General features: G+C 52.4%; 1 protein-coding gene across 2 annotated transcripts in view; it reads left to right on the forward strand.

Moving 5' to 3' along the window:
- Knockout (Stork-head domain-containing protein knockout) overlaps positions 1-17,126 on the forward strand; it is a 91,765-nt gene that overhangs the window by 44,799 nt on the left and 29,840 nt on the right. For both annotated transcript variants that reach the window (XM_076897627.1, XM_076897628.1), the window contains exon 3: positions 9,160-9,355. In XM_076897627.1, coding sequence (XP_076753742.1) covers positions 9,160-9,355 — 196 coding nt within the window. The remainder of the gene's footprint in view (positions 1-9,159; positions 9,356-17,126) is intronic.

Below are 17,126 nucleotides of genomic sequence, written 5' to 3' on the forward strand. Positions count from 1 at the left end.
GGCATAATCTCCCGGCGAATTGGATCAACGCACCATAATTGTCGGACTAATTAGACCCGCGTCCGAGACCGGTGCATTTACAACCGGCGTTATCGTTTCACAATACGGAGGCCGGCTTATTTATTGCCACCGTTAATTATTGTTCGCCGCAAACTGGCTTCCAGGGAGATATTATCGACGTCGGACGGGAACGATCGAGCCCCGCCGCTGTAAAGATTCCATCTCGTTTAAAGCGCGCCGTGGTGTACGCGCTCGACATTCTCTTTAGAATATTATCCCGCGAGCGGAGCGGAGAGTCGATGGGCCCCAGCCCGGGGTCCAGATAAATATCGGCCGAATCTAATTGTACTTTTGCTCGTAAATAATCGGTTAATTGTACGGGCGGCAGGTTTTAGACAATTAACGGGGTAATTGGCCTGGACGGGTAATTGAAGGGATCCGCGTTGCTCTTGTCTCCGGACGGATTAGCCAATTATTGAGACATTAAATTCGAATCGCGATGGCGTACGCTCGAAAACGAGGGCGTATTATAATTAGCAATATCTGGGAAACGATCGGACATGAAATTGAACCTGTCCTCGCGGAGTGAAAGCGCGACACACGAGCGCGACCGATCAACCGGCAACGCTCGCGCCGTCGATTTTCCCGTGAAACGGCCAGGACGTTTAGAAAGAAACGCGGTTGATCAGTTTAGAGAATTCATTGGAAATTCGATCCTCGAATTCAATTACATTTTCCCTTTAGTAGAGAAGTAATGAAACGTCGACGCCAAGACGACAAGATGACGCTTCGTCGTATTCTCGCCATCCTGAAGCAACGTTAGCGAATCGCGTGGCAATGGTCAACCTGTTTAACGTCTCTCGCTAGGACCACGATCCAGACATTACACAAGGGGCGAGAGAAGTTTACTTAGGGTAGACGTAATCGAGTCAAGTTCGACGATCGACGTTAGGGGGAGGTAAACTTTATTTCGAGCTCGTGGAGAGCATCGTCCGGCTGGAAATTACCCCGATACGTATTTAGATAAGCGAAACTCGGTTTATATTAAGTAAGTAATTTAGCTACGTTTTATAAGATCGGAGCACCGTCGTAACGCTTATTTTACAACGATTAGGGGCCACCTGCTCGATTATGAACACGTTGGATCCCGAGCGTACAAACAACGTGCTCCATTACACGCACCAGGGGTGGAGGTGGCTGGAAGGAGTGAAATCTCGTTTCGTTTTATTGCGAACATTATGCCAGGAGCGCGCATATTTAAGATACATTTTCCAGTTGAACGTGAAACACGATCTCGAGGCAGACACCACCTAGGCAAGAGCACAGCAGCGACTGCATCGCGGGCTGGATGCAACGGGGAATCGTGTTACCCTCGCCGTGTGCCGTCTTACGCGGAAATCGGTTGTAAATAGAAGCAAAACCAACGGATTAATAATACGAGTATCGTAAACGGAGGGATACGTGAAAGTATCGAGCGGACTCGGACGACCGATAGATTCCGCTCAGAGAATCGAACGGCTCGTAAAGATTACGAGTGTAGATCTCTGGCCGTGCGCGCATTAAAAGGCATCGATTCTAATTATACGTCGTCAAAAGCGTGGCCGTAACTGTTCACCGTTCGCATCGAAAGTTTCAACGGCGACGCATTAACCCGGCCCGATATCCGCGTGTAGCCGCGGACTCGTTCGACGGGTAAACGAAGAAACTAATTTATCATCGATCTATGTAGGTATGCAAATGGCCATTGATAGTCCCACGCTACCCGCGACGAAAACACCGTGCGCTCCGGCGTTATTCGCTAAACCGATAAACGCCCGGATGCCGAAGTAATTCAGCGCCGGCATTGTTTGCGTACTCAGATAACATCCGGTTAACGGTAACCGCGGTTAAATTAAGCACGGTCCGGGGCAGAGCGATGCTGAAATCTTGACGCGCTCTAGACGCTTCGTGCTGCCGTTGATACCCCCGGCATCGTCGAACGAGCCTGTGTACACGAGCGTCGCGTTGCGCAACAGTACCGCATGCCCGTGCGCTATTATGCATGCGAGACGCGCGTAGATCACATTCCGCTTGTGCCTCGCATCTGAAATGCGCCGCGTATTATGGCTACGCTGGTACCCCCACCTCGACGCACCGGCCGTGCTTCTAAATCGGGTCGTCGATCATCCGCGCGAAAATTAAGTCGACCTTTTCGACGGCGTCCCGCGAGAAAATGGTGATCTGCCAGGCAAAACTACGTACGTAGATCGTTAAACTGAAGTGAAACAGCTGGTAACAACCGTTACCAGCGCGCCAAGACTCGGCTAGTATTTGACCCAGCGATTCGTCGTAGGAAAAAACAGCGTACGAGCGCATTACTCGGTCGAGGAGCATCCCGCATTACAAATAAAGCATCCCGATAAGACGATAATTTCCTCGGGAACGGGCCTCGTTAGACCGCGAACAGTTCAGTTCCTGGTCGATCTTGGAAATGGTGTTCGCGCGGCAACTGGTCGGACAAGGTATCGCCAGGCTGGAACACGCGTGTACGACCGGGTAATGTTCCGCGCGGTGTGTTTCCACCGGGCGCACGCGCGCACGTGCACACGCTGCATCTCCACGGGATGAGAGGTTCCCTCCGCGGCTGGCAAAGTCGTAAAGATGCAATGCACACGCGGCCCCTCGGTTCCTTGTTTCCGCGCGAGCGTTCGCCCCGCCGCGGCGCAAAGCGCCGTGAAATATGCATAAAGATAAGGGACGCCCCCTTCGCGGCGAACGAACTCGCTTCGTCCGCGTCCAGCTGCTCCGCGGATGGTCCACGGCTCGCAGCAGCCCCACGGCGGTTTAGGATCCGTTCAGGCTGATACGCGAATAACACGGGTACAGAGAGAGTCCTGGTGTCAGTTTGAACAAGACAATGCCTCCCTCTCTCTCTCTCTCTCTCTCTCTTCTGCCTCGCTATTCTATACAATGGACCGCATAGAATGGTACCCACGCGATGGTTCGCAAATTTAGACCCGTCCAGTTCGACTGGTTCGAAAAACCCTTTCTTCGAAGTCGCAGAGATTCGACGGAGGTTGTTAAAACGCCGCTCGGGGTACTTAACCCCTCGACTACCGACGCGCGGTTATCCGTGGCGCCGTCTAACAGTGAATTCGTTCTTAAAAGGCAGCGCGAATACTTCGAGCGGAATATGTATTAGCAATCGAAGATAATGAACACATACGTACGCTTCCTAAACCTCGTAACGGGGCCTCGCAGAAATGCAAATTACCGTGTTCCTTTGAAATAACCGTTATTACGTCTGCTCGTATCGCTTCGGCGACAACCTACTACTGCAACCAGTCTACGTGGACGTTGGACTCGGGACGCGTGGATGACGATTTCGGTTCCGGACACCGCGTAAAACCACCGCCGACCCACGTTCTTTGCCCAATTTGCATAAACATCGCGGCGATCGTAAAAAGGACACCTCGACGGCCAGCGAGATTTTCGCGCGACGAACGCGGTAATTCCTAATTAGGATTTCATTCCTCCCCTGCTCGTCGTCACGGTCGCATCCTCGCAGCGAGGAGTTACCTCCGCGTTTCCTCGTCGCGCGTGGTTCCGCGATCCCGCGAATCGCCACTATCTGTCCCTAAATGACCGTTATTACGATACGTTGATCACGTTACCTTGAAGATGGCCGATGCAGCAATCGGGGGAACTTTCCATCCGTACGGCGATTTCTGCCACGAGCACCGCCGCAAAAACACCGTGCTTTGTGTCGGCCTTCTCCGCCCATAACCGCAGTCTAACCAAGGATACCGGTTTGTTACATTCACTTCTTTAGAATCCCAACAGCCGAGACTTCTCGATATTTGATTACAAACATTTTCTATCGGCCGATGGAGCGATTCGCGAGCGAAGGATCGTCCGACCGGTCCGTTTTCCCCCGTACTGCCCGCGAACAGGAAACGATCGAGGAGGAAGCCGACATCAGCTCGGAAAATCGTTCCCTTTTTTTCATCGCGTTTCATTCCGCGCCGCTTCTTCCACCCGTACCCTCTCGATTGACCGTGAAGACCGTCCGTTGCAGCGGCGGCGCAAGAAAGCGAAATAAACCGGGGTTCGCGTACGCGACTCTTTCAACCGGTCGCGCTCCGTCTCGTTCTGTCCGTCGACCAGGCTCGTCCTTGTCGGAATTAAAAACCGCGGTCAGAGTGGATAACCGACGGCAAATTTCTTCATCAAACATGCAATTTCCGAGCGCGTTAATCACACCGCGGCGCTGAGCCGCGCTTCTTAATATGCCGTTCAGGCTGCCGATTTCCGATCGCGAACGGTCAACGAGTCTCGCGTGTCTCGGCTACGTCTAATTTATTCAGTCCTCTAGCCCGTTACGCGTACGACGGAAATAAGAGCGGAGATAAGAACGGTGGAGAAGGAAAGAGAGGCTGAGACGTCGCCTCGGGGCCGATCCAAGATATTAATTAGGAAAAAGGAAGCTTCCTTGATACACAGTTGCGCGGCGACTTAGACAGTTAAACTACAGGGGCGCACCGGACACACTGACAATACCACATCGATGCTCGCTCGACGATTCAGATTACACGTTCGCAACGCTATCGAGCGATCTGCTAAAACGTGCTCATTCCGCGGACGCGGCTCTCTGTTACGGCGCGGGTTTACGGCTGTTTACATCGGCGAGCGCGTGATAGTTGGCCGCGGCGTCGACCGTTTTCCCAGGTATAATTATTAAAACGAGATCCCCGACCGCTACCACGTCTCTCAGCCGCGTCCTCGACTTCGTAAATCAGCGAGCGCGCGGGCACCGCTGCGCGTGCACCGCGAACAACCGCGACATTTATCCGTTGTACGCGAGGGAACTCGTTTACCCGCGGGACGCCCATTCACCTCGCGGCCCTCGTCTCCCTTTATTCGTTCGCCGATTTAATTGCAAAAGAATCAACGATAGACGACCCCTAACCGCCTGGCCAGGCCATTCTCGTCCTCATCGCGGCGTGCCCCCTTTCTGACCACCGGTTTCGAGTTTACGATGACATAGAACGACGTTCGAGCAACCCTCCTCGCTGGTCAATGGCGTCCGTTCGCCATACGTTTCTCTATTACGCGCCATTCTTTCTAGAATCGCCAGTATTCATACAACGATCGCGTTCGACTAGTGCAGCCTGATTTGGAGAACTCCAATCTCAAGATTTCTCAAGTTTTCGAGTCAGAATAGATGGTTCCCCTTTACGACCCTATCGAATTTCTTCGCTGAAAGCTCGACGCCTATGTCGCGTACCCGGGTACGCGGTTACACCCGGTTAGACCCCCTCGCTCTTGCACCGCGTACGCGCGAACGCGCCCGGTATTAGCATATAAATTATGTTATCGTGATTTATGATCGCGAGCCGCGTGCCCACACAGGCAGAGGGGGGCTGCTGATTAAAATTCGACGACGAGCTCGATCCAGAGAGATCTATCAGCGTGCGTGCAAACGCTCCGATTTTCCATCTCCGCTTACAAGGGAAAGACTGGTTCTCCTTGGTCGCGGACTCAAAACGAAACTTTCGCTTTCTAGCGTCGAAATCGGACCCCGCATAATTTGCATTAACAGCTACGTTTTCGATTATTGATATCTCGAATCTACCCCGCAACCGCACCACGCTTTCTTGTGACGAAACTCTTACTCCTGGCGTCCATCATGCTCCGTTGACGTGAGCAGCGCCACGCGAACTGTGCCAATCGATTGTCCACGATTTCCTATTATCCAACCTTGACCAGGCCTATTCGTTTCACTGTCGCCCCGGAGGATCGACAAAAACTGGTCGCGGGACGAGGACGATACCCATTGTCGAGACCAGAGGAAGCCCTCCACGGCGTCCGTTTGTTCGACTGGTCGGTCGTTCGCGAGACCTCTCGCACGGTCGAGCCTCTAAAAGGATAAGCATGCTCGCGGGAGCATGGCTAGCGTTATTGCATAATAATTAGTGGGCAGCCAACGACCGTATACCCTGCGGAGTGAATTGCCGCAAGTTCATTGCCGGCAAGGAAATGGCAATATAAACGTAACGCGCACCAGGAACAGCGCAACCGATTAGCAACGCTATTGCAACAGCTCCCACAGACCTTCCCTCCCTCTCTCTTCGTCTCACAACCCTCTCGTTCGCTCGCCATGCATTTCCTCGCGGGTGTTACTCGCGAATATTGTTTACACGGTCCCCGATCGTTTTCCTTGCGCCGTGTTCTCAGACTCGCCGGTTTTTCCACCGCGCCATCGTGGATTTATGCGACGAGGATCTCCCCTCCGCCCTTGAGAATTCTTTTCCTGCATTCTGCGCGCTCGAAAGGAGTTATTGTTCGTGAGAATCTCCGCGGAGAATCGGACAAACGCGATTTAAAGGTCGCGGGGCCGTTTTTAATGCGTTTTTAATTGGCCTGCCTCGAACGCGGAGCCGCGATGTTTGATATCAGTCGTTCACCACCGAGTTTCAACCTGTAAGTTAGTAATAATGTCTAGGCTGGAGGGCATTAGGGAATGTTTATCGTTCACCTGGGAATAGTAAAGGTTGATATCCTCTTCGGACCCTTCACTTAAAATTATAGCATTCTCACGAGGAGAAGAGTAGAACTCTAGTGTGTTTCACTTTGTTTTCGAATCGATGGAGAGAAAAGGAAACTTCGATTGTCCACGTGAAATCGGAGAACGTCGAAGCGTTAAGGGGTTAGTGGACGTCCGGTCGAACCGCAGAGGAATAACTGCTTCGCGCGCGTGACAATGTAACGTAACGTAAGGATCGAGCTTGCAGCGAAGAAATCGATTTCTTCCCACAGGCGTACGCAACGGAGCAAGAAGAATTGCGTTCCGTCCGATCGGAAGAGGCGAAAGAACGGGTACCTTGCGAAACCGACGCGGTGCGTGTTGAAGTTACTCGCGCGTCCGCTACTTAATCGAGATAGTTTCACCTGCCGAAAGGAACGCGGGGGGCTGTCGAACGATCGAATCTGCGTCGAGGAAACGAAAGATCCGTGGCCATCCTTGAGGACGCCTTGACACGGATAAATCTGTTCGATCATCGCGTTAAGCAACGCCTTAATGAAATTTCAGCTTCTCAGCATCGCTAGGAATTAAAGGAATGACGATTCGCTTTCTCTCTTCTCTTTTCCTCGTCGATCGAAGATCGAACTCGCGATTGTTACTGGACGATTCTCATTTCCAAATGACGGAGCTTTCTGATCGCGGCGAATTATGTCTGTCGATCGAACTTCGATAGCGTCGAGCACTCGTTTTGTGCCTGTGCAGTCGTGCAACGCAAAATTCCCTCCGCTGTGACCGTTCTGTGCATTTCGAAACGAGACGAGCAGTGGACCAAGCAGTTTCGATGTACTTTGTGTTTGGAGGAACGTAAATAGAGTGACTGCGTGCGATCGAGTTCGAGAGGCCGCGGTGCGAAAGAAGAAAATGATAACGGTGGCGTTTTAAATTTTATTTCTTGGTTCGCTAGTTTCTTCTTTCTAGATATTAGTCCGAATGTAAAATTTATCTGATTTTGCAACGCGAAATAAAATTTCGAGCTGAAAGTGGTGATCGTTATTGGAAAGTCACGCCTCGAGAGCACAAATGGCATTACGGTCGATACACGGTGGTATTATTCGCGACGTTTAGGGGAGGGAAACTCGTTGAACGGTTTGAATCGGGGTTCGAAGTGAAAAATGTCCTGTCAGGTGCAGCGAGCCAGACCCTATCGAGGGTCCTCCAGCATGGTCTGCGTTCAATGCGCAGCAAGCATCGAAAAAAAAAGAATAGAAAAAATACGAGGGAAAAATGTTTCGTCATTGTTCCCCTGGCAAATTGGTCGCGAGATCGATAGATAATCACTAGCGTTAAAGAGTCTAATTAAAAGCGAACAGTTTTAAGGATCGACACGAACGAAAAGCCGGCTCTGAACCACGGAGAGATTGATAACGCCAAAATGGCTACGGGCGAGCACAAGTTTCTCGACTACGAAATTATTCAGAGCTTGCGTTATATCTTGATGGATTACGTAACGGCGCTGTAATTAAATTAGTCGTAACAGGAATTCGATCAATCTGCTACGCAAGAAAGCGTGCTGAAGTCAAGGAACTCGACGCTCCGTCCAGATTTGACAACCGAAAGCGATACCATCGGCACCTCGATTAATGTTTTAGGAAACGAGACGGAAAGCGAGAACATCAGATAAACGACGGTGAAAACATTTGAGTACATTCTCATCGCAACGAATGGCCCAATGACCATTTTCACGACACGAAACCGACGACATCCGCGCTCTTATCTCGATCGTTCCTCCCGAAAAAAGGGTTTTTCAAACGACTCTCCATATATCTCGATATAATGCATTGCGTAAGAAAATATCCACTTTCTAACCCATTATATAAACTTCGTAACATGTGCAACATTGCGCGCGTTGAACACGATCAATTCCCGATTCCACGAATTCTTTCGACGATCATCAACAGCTGGTGTGATTTACGCCCGTGCGCGGCTGCTCCTCCTCCAACCTCGACGGACATCATGAAAGGGACGAAAGGCATAATGCACTGTTCGATCGGCACAAAGGCCGCAATGAATCACGATAGGTCGTGGACCGGGCAATCGGTTCGTACATCGCTCTCTAATTCCATGGTTTACCGTGAAGCGCGGAGGGTCGAGCGATGCGCCGAAACGGCGCAGCGACGCGAAGGAAAAAAAAAAGGGGGGACGCTCGGTGAAAATCCTGCGGGGCCATTCGTTTATGAGCACTGTCTGGCTTATTCGACCCCCATCATGGCTTACGCCTATATATAAGGGTGGCAAGTACGCGGGGATTCGGGGAAAACTACGAGGGTGGCACAGTTTCGGTTAGATTTCACGAGAGGGGTGAAAACGCCAGCCGGCACCCTCTACTCGACGCAGTAAACACTTAACCAGCCGACCATATTTCAGAGGATGGCTTCCAAGATTCTATCTTCCGTGGCATCGTCGTTCCAGTAATGGAAGATGTATCAGTGTTACGGCGTTGTAGCCGACGATTGCTTCAACTTACATTTCCCTTCCATCCATATGTTACGCGACGTTATGTATAATATCGTTATGTATATGTATCTGGTAAATATTGGAGAAAATTACAGCTACACTCAGGGATGGCTGAGATAAACGTGGACGAACTGTTTCAGAGCTTCTTGGAGGCGAACTCCAAATGCTGGTGGAACGCAGCCCTGGTGGACGCAACCCGGCAACTCAGGTACAAGGGTCACGTGTCACCAGGTGTACTAATGGTCGGTGGACCACCCTGTGCCCTCGAGGTCTTGAGGGCAGCCTGGGCTCGGAACGTCCTACGACCGCCGGCTGATCACGCGATCACTTGTCTCGGTAAGTCCACCCGGCTCCCGGCCACAATTACTCCTTACTTTTACGACCGTCCGCTCCGCTCCGGACGAAGTTGTTAAGCGCGCGAACGAGACCTGTTCTATTCGAGGCGATTAATCACCGGCGGATGCATTCCGAATGCTAATGAAACTCGAATCGAACTCGCATCACCGACAACCATCGATCGTATCGCCGTCGCGAGCTAGGAAAGGAGCGTCGGACACGGACGGTAAACAGCCGCGTAATAAACCGAATTGGTATGGCGCGCGGCTTCGTTTCGAGTTCTCTCTGTGCTGTAACCGCGTATCGGTAACGCGACGAACGCCAGAGGCGTTAAAATGGATCGATCGCTTCTATTTAAAAGCCACGCACGTATCGAACGTTGTATCGCGTAAAAATATTGGCCATGGGCGCGAAAAACGCAGCGTCACCCGCTTGGTCCGCGTGCTTGCGAGATAGCCGATGATAATGCAAATTGGACGTGGCGTTAACTTCTCGTACGCGGATGGATGCTCGCGTCGAGCATCGCGTTTAAATCGAGAAGGTCCCGGCGTATCTCGTCGGGTTTATCTTTACGCAACCACGGTTCCCGGCATTATCAGGCGCCGCGTTACCGCGTTCCTTTGTACCAAGGCATTCGAGTTTCCGAGGGAGCCAACCCGGCGCGCTCCACGCTCTTACGCGCTACCACGTGCTACCAGGTATTGTTAGCTGTCGTCGTTTCGCGTGTCGCCGCTAAACGCCCCGAGGAAACCCGCTTCGACGGCCATAGGAATAGAAACACGGAACGATACTAAACGTCGATATCGCGGCGTGTCGCGTGTTCGCGTCGCTTCTTTCACTTTTTCCTTCCTCCCTTTCCGCGGAGCCAGCACAGTTATTCATCAACGACTGGCGCTTTCCGCCTTCTTTTTCCATTCCACGCCGGCAGCCCCACGCGATTTTTGCGCATCGCGTCCCTGCATCTATATACACCCACGCGCCGCTACACCGCATACCGAGCGTATGCTAATGCGTGTAAGTTCCTCGAGCGCATTGGCGTAACGGCGCAATTAATAACACCGTGCACTGGTTGTTTCTCGCAGGATCACCTGCGCGGACTGCTCGATTTTCGAGTCGATCGGCTCGCCGCCACCCACGCATCAAATAGTCCCGATGAAGCGCGAGTCGATCGACTCGCGTAAAAGTATCGAGGACGCGATCCTCGAAACGCAACCGCGAAACCTCGCGGTTTTCAAGATACCACTTTAACTCCGCGTCCATGAAACCGAACGCCTGTCGTAACGATGCAACCTTGCCAGTCGCGCGACGCGAGATCGTCCGATTTCGCGTTTTATTCCTGGACGTCGCCAGCTAAGATTCCCGCCTCGTCAGCCTCTCTCGTCTGATGTACGCGGTCGGTGCGACGCGGCGTTGCACGCGCCTATGCGCGTCCCACCGATTCCCAGCCCCAGCAGTGTCCCCTTGTAAGAAGAAGTCAACGATAGCCAGCCACGTTCTGCATCGTTTATCCGGCAGGATTATAGAGCATCCGCGGTATCCGCCAGCCGCTTTCCTTATACGCTCGGTTTTCGCCCCTCAACCCTGCCGCGCGCGCTCCTCCTTCCTCATTTCCCGCGTTCCTTCGCTTCCTCCCCGATTTTTCTACCCCGCCGTTTCCCACAGGGCAGCTTCTATAACCCGGACAGGCTCGTACCACACCTACACGGGTGTATCTCGCGTATCGGGTTTATGCTAATGTATATGCATTCCAACATGCCCGGACACGGGCATATAATTAATGATACCTTGTTCTCGCGGGGACTTCTTTCTACGGGCGGCCTTAGAAAATTATTCGTACATTGTTCGCGGCCTCGTTCGTTACCGCGTCCCCGCCTCGGGTAGCAACGACGATCCTGGTGCCTTGATACGAGTGTCGTTCCGATCGTACGACGCGTTTAAAAGCCGGGAATTGATCGCGGGGCGAGCGACACGCGAGTTACTCGGGCCAATGTAATAAAGCCTCTCCAGCCTTCGACGAGGATCGATACGGGCCAGGCGGTGATCTTTGGCGTATAAATTGCTTTCGTTCCTCGGTTACGCGTGTACTCGAGGCTCCTCGACAATCTCTCTATCACCGAATCGGTATGAAGAATCCGCGTCGACAACGATTTTTCTCCTAACGACTTCGGTACCATATGTTCGGTACAAGTGTTTAGAGATACGCAATGACCGAACTAAGTGTCGGTAGAGCAATGCAAATCGCAAACCAGTTTGCGGCACGGTAATTTGTGAGAATCCAGTTTTCCAAGTCGCTTCGATCGGCGATTGCGACACGCTCGCGCACCGTCGCCTCGTTATTTTCGAATTCAGCGGAAATATTGGAAAGTGTCGGACGTATGCAAATTGGGTGACGCGTAAATTTGAGAAACGGTGCGCAATCTGGGTAAAACGTTTCAGTTTTTCTCCGCCGTTTCTGCGTTGCATAAGCGGGAATCGAATCCACGGTTACGGTAGTTCGCGGCGTTGCAACAGTCGGAGGAAACGGACGGGAGTCGAGGAGGCGCGAGCTCGGGCTCTCGAGAGCCAGCCGATCGATCGGCCGATTCCACGCGAAACTCCGAGTGGCTCGCGACCGTTTTATCGAAAAATTGATCGGGAAAAGGGGGCCATTGAACAACGTGGCGTTATCGCGGATCGTTAAAGAGGCACCGATGGAAATGTAAATGAGCCGTGGCGCGAAGTTCCCGCCTTCCTCGCGGGTAGATCCGCGGCAACCGCGGCGGGAGTGTTTAAATCGTGGAGCCTGGCTTATCGCGCGTTCCTTATCTTTACGCGGGCACGGTTCTCGGTTTATCGGTACCAGTTCACCAGCGCCACGGATAGACGAGCCTGCACTCGCGACTACGGGACACGCGTCGCGTTTGCACGCGCGTAACGACAGCTCTCACTTATTAACGATCCTCTCCGCTCAGAACCGCGGGGAAATCGTTTCCTGATACTCCGGTTTACTGGTTAACCGCTGCGACGCAGAGAATCCTATACGTCTTTGTCCTCGAGGAGTGGATGCCAAAGTTGACTCTAGCAACCGAGTCTATAATTGTAAAAATCTCTGAACGTTCATTTTTACTTCCACGAAATAACCCTTTTCGTTTCGTTTCTTTCGTAACTGTCTACAAGTCGCCCAATTTTTTCTTTCGCTCCCTATAACACTTCTCATCGTGCTCCAAGTCGAGCATCAAATATGCATCGCAGCTACGCGTATCTCGGCGAATAACACGCGCTGACACCCGCGTGCCTTCATTCCCACCGACTTTTCTCCATTTTTCCGTCGTCCCCGCGTTCCTCCTTTCTCTTTCTCTCTCCCCCTCTCCTCCTTCCAGCCAGCATTCTCTTTCTTTTTACTCCCTTTCCACTTTTTTACGCTCCGTCCGCTCGTATCTACACACGCCTACGCGTGACTATCTCGCATACCAGGCTTATGCTAATGCACGCGCATATCCATGCACACTGGCGTAGGAGCCCGTTTAATATTATCCCTCCGCCGCCGTGTGACCTTATTTTTACGAGGCCGTTTCACGAAATTACGACTCCGCGTTTCCTTCTCTTGTTACCGCCTCCTCGAAATTTTCCACGCATTTTTCTCCGTCCCTCCCCCGCGGTCGGGCCTAAAATATAGGAGGATTCGTTTGGACGACCGCCAACGGCGAGCCTGGACAAATCTTACGGGCGATCGGACGATTATTCGGGAGGGTCTCGAGTCGTTCGTGTGAGAAATTCGAAAGAAACGGTCCCCGATCGTCGGACACGAACGTGTCGAAGACACGAGCCAGAGGATTTCATCGAGTTACTTCGCTGCTCCGTTTTTTTTTTTTTTTTTTCTTTACCTCAGCGACCATTTAAATTCCATAAAACGCCCAAGTCGTTCGAACGAAACACGAAGACGCCCATCGATTCGAATAGAAAGTCCGTTAACCGTCCGAAAACGATTTATCGCGGAGGCGAAAAATAATTTTCTCGAGCAGCCGGACGAGCTTTGGCATTACCGATTAATTTGAAAGCGAAAAGTGAATCGCGAGATGATTAAAGTGGGTCGTTTAATTTTGGGTGGGGACGCGGGTCGCTCGTCACAGCTCTCGTACACGTCGACGCTGAAACGGAAGCGCCTATTATGCGTGTCGATACTCCGATAAATTGTCGATTTCTCCGGCGTGTTCACGACACGCACACGTACCAGGCGTAGACGCAACGCGCGGAGCGAGTTTCACACCGGCAACATAATTGGTCCGTCGTCCGCCTCGCGGACAGCCGGTTTACCCGATCTCTCTATTTTCCCTCCTTTCGCCGTTTCCTGGGCACGAGCACGGGGAGGAGGATCCATAAACGCGGTGGTAAGTCGCGCAACTTCGTTCGATGGCTATCGGAGGTGGCTTCCTGAAAGATACGCATTAAGGACACGCATTACGCGTCCATGCTAACTACCGCCTCCCTCTGCTCGACGATAAAACGAGGCTCGCAATATCTGCGCGTCGAATCGACCGGCTCCTAAGCTTATTATAGAAATTGCGGCTCGTAGAAACGATGGGACGCTTGTCGTTGCCCCAGCTCGTGATTTATCTCGCCAAACTATTCTTCGACGGAGCGTACACGTCGATGGTTCGCAACAGAAGTATCGCCTGTCCTCGTTTTCTTCAATTTACTCCGCGGTTCTGCGTCTGTGTTCTATAAACAACTCTGGAGCGCTTCTTTACGGCGCGCGTGTGTTCATCCGCTTAAGTATCCCCATATCGCAACGCGGGTTAAACAAACCTTTAGTATATCTCCCACTTAATGTCTCCACATTCCTGCGCAACTACCACAAATCCGAAAATCCCGCGGAAAGACGGTAAAAATCGAGAATTAGGTTCGCCGTCGCCTCGCCCCCGGCAGGAGAATTCCGAGCAGCTCCGTTCAACCGCGATCAACCTAGCAAGGCTAACTTCTTTCCCGCCCAGTAACCCCGCGAGTTCCGCTGCCTCCGCAAGAAGCTCTCAATCATAAACGCGTCGACATTTCCCGACGAGTTCGATCGTACACGAGCCGCAGCCAGGCGTACCGATAACCGAGCCGATAAGTATACCCCCGGTCACCTGGCCAGGACGATGTTATACGAACCTGTCCTGTAAAACGCGCTCGCGGAACAAGGCAATTGTGGCCCACGTACGCAGCCCAGACCCAACCCTCGTATCGTTTTCTAAATAGCGAAAGGGACGTTAAATCGGCCGATAGAAATGCTGTTCCTCCGCCTTGTCCTTCGTCCCGCACCCTCCGACGCGCGGTCGCACCCCTTGGCTGAAAAACCGGCGCGCTCGACGCGGCGCTGGGTGCCGATAAATCAAGAGCCCGTGCACAGTTGCCAGCATTCCAGGGCAATTGATTAAGCCGCCGCGTGGCCGCCGGATAAACGCGCGCGACAAGCCACCGCGTTTCCATGCATAATTTTCACCCGTACGATATATCGGCCGTTTAGGTGGTCCGCTGATAATCCGACTTTGAGGCGACGTATTAAAACCACCGCGCAGCATTACGGGTCACACCGGGGGAACGGCTATTATTCACTGATAAAACCTGGAAAGATCGCCGGCTGATTTACGAGGACGTTTCACTCGGCGAGCCGCTCCGGTTGCTAATTAGAATATCATGCATGCTGCGCGACGTACGTGCTCCACTTTTGTCGAAGAGCTTGCTGAGAGGACGCGCGGAGTCTGGATTCGATTTTTTTTTTTTTCTTCTGCCTCTCCATTTGTAGACATTATTATACATGTAATTCGACGATGGTCCGTTAAAGAAAGCTGCCGCGTGCTTGGGAATCCGACTCTTGGGGTACCAGCTTTAGGGACGATCACGCGTTCGAGATGTACGTCGACGATAATCGGTTCGCCTCGTTCGAAAGTCGTAATTTCAATAATAAATCGTGCACGTCGGACGTACCAAGAGACACGAGGCGAACGAAGTAGAAATCTCGAGGAGAGGTTATTACACGGGTCGGGTTTGCGGCGCTCTAAACCACGAGCATCGATCGTAATTAACCAATTATACCAGCCGTTGTCTCGTCGTTCCCGGGTTTTTCTTTTTCCCGACCGCGGCGCGAAACGCTCGCGATCGAGCCTGTTATTTCGATACCCGAACGATCAATTATCACTTTTATCAGATGAAAAGCGTGGCCGCCTCTAATGGACGGTTGCAACGGGGTTTTCGTTCCGCGCGCGTGTCGCGGCCGGTACCACCCCGTGTGCGTGCACGCGACAATGAAACCGCCGCGCGACAGAGACGCACTTGTACTTTCACGCCCGGCGATCCGGTCCCGCGGTGGCTTCCGGAGCCTGGGCCCAGGGAAAACCGGCTAATTCCCCATAAATTCAACCGGTGCTCGCTGGTATGTTGTTGCATTAGCATACACGACGTCTGGTCGGACACCTGGAAAGAGGGTACCCCGTTATCGCGGCAACAATGACCGGCACGACTTGGAAAGTGGTTTATGAGTTGTTTCCCCCGGCGTTCGCTCGCGGAATCGCGATCCGCCTCGGTTCGCCAATCGCGTCCAGAGAATTGGCGCATTCCTCCACCACCGAGATATACAATATCGAAGGCAGCACGCTTCTCTTGTACGGGGACAACATCCGCCGCGGCGCATGCATTATGCTGATAGATGCTTGTTCCGCGGTCCGGGCGCGGATCGTTCACGAAGAACGAACGAGAACGCCAGATGCTAATGCGGACAAGTTAATACCCGGGCCGGATAAGGGGGCCCTCGTTTCGACGGATAATTCATACGTCGCGTACCGGGCGAAAGAACAACCGCCGCCGTTTGTTACGCTCTCGATGCAGATTAACGGACAACGCGCCGGTACACGGTGCAATTAGATCGGGCCGGATAATTGCGCTCGGTAGGGAGGCATCGGTGGATACTTTGGCTTTCACTTGGCAAACGGACGCAAGGGGAGGTGCGCGCTCGCGAATTGGAGCAAAGATAATTCCGTGGCCGATCCTTATCGTCTAACGAGACTAATTTGGATTTCGAAGGAGGAATTTTTATGGAGATCTACCGCCGAATTAATTGTTCCGACAACCTGCTGTATTAGAGGCGATTACTTTTTACCGCGATTAACGATTGTCTGGTTTAGAAAATCCTTGGCTGTCAGATGCACGGTATGCGCGTGTTAAACGGTGTAGACGCACGGTGGAATTCAGAAAGAATGAGAAACCAAGAAAAAGGAAACCGCGTCCTTTTCCCGTCGAATCGCCATCCGCGGCGGTTCGACGCTATTTCTAGACGCGGGGATTAATTTACGTACGACGGGCGGATAAAACCGGCGATCGAAGAAAGGCGTAATTCCTCGACAATAAACGTATACGTACAACCTGTCAGACAGGCCTCGCACGCAACCGTCGCGACGTGTTCGTAAAATTTAGAGTCGATGCGAAAGTGTATCGCGTTCCAGCGTTGGGCTTGGCGACCGATTAATTGATTACATCTCGAAAACAGCCCCGGGGGGACTGGCGCAAAACGAACGCGGGGAACGTTTTCGCGTGCAACTCGCCCGTGCGTTTGATGCATATTCCCGGCCGTATTAGACGCGCGTACACGTCAAAGTTGCAGGAGCGGGCGCGTTCAACCGGGGGAACGCTCGTTCGTTCACAATGCACGGGGAGTTATGCGGACCGTGGATCACTCGCGATCACCGTGTATCAAATCGGTTTCTAGCCGCGTATTTATTTGTTCTGCCAGTCTTCGAGCGGCCCCGTGGGACGCGCA

Source organism: Xylocopa sonorina, chromosome 7 (assembly GCF_050948175.1).
Source record: "Xylocopa sonorina isolate GNS202 chromosome 7, iyXylSono1_principal, whole genome shotgun sequence".
In the NCBI taxonomy this organism is placed as follows: Eukaryota; Metazoa; Arthropoda; class Insecta; order Hymenoptera; family Apidae; genus Xylocopa; species Xylocopa sonorina.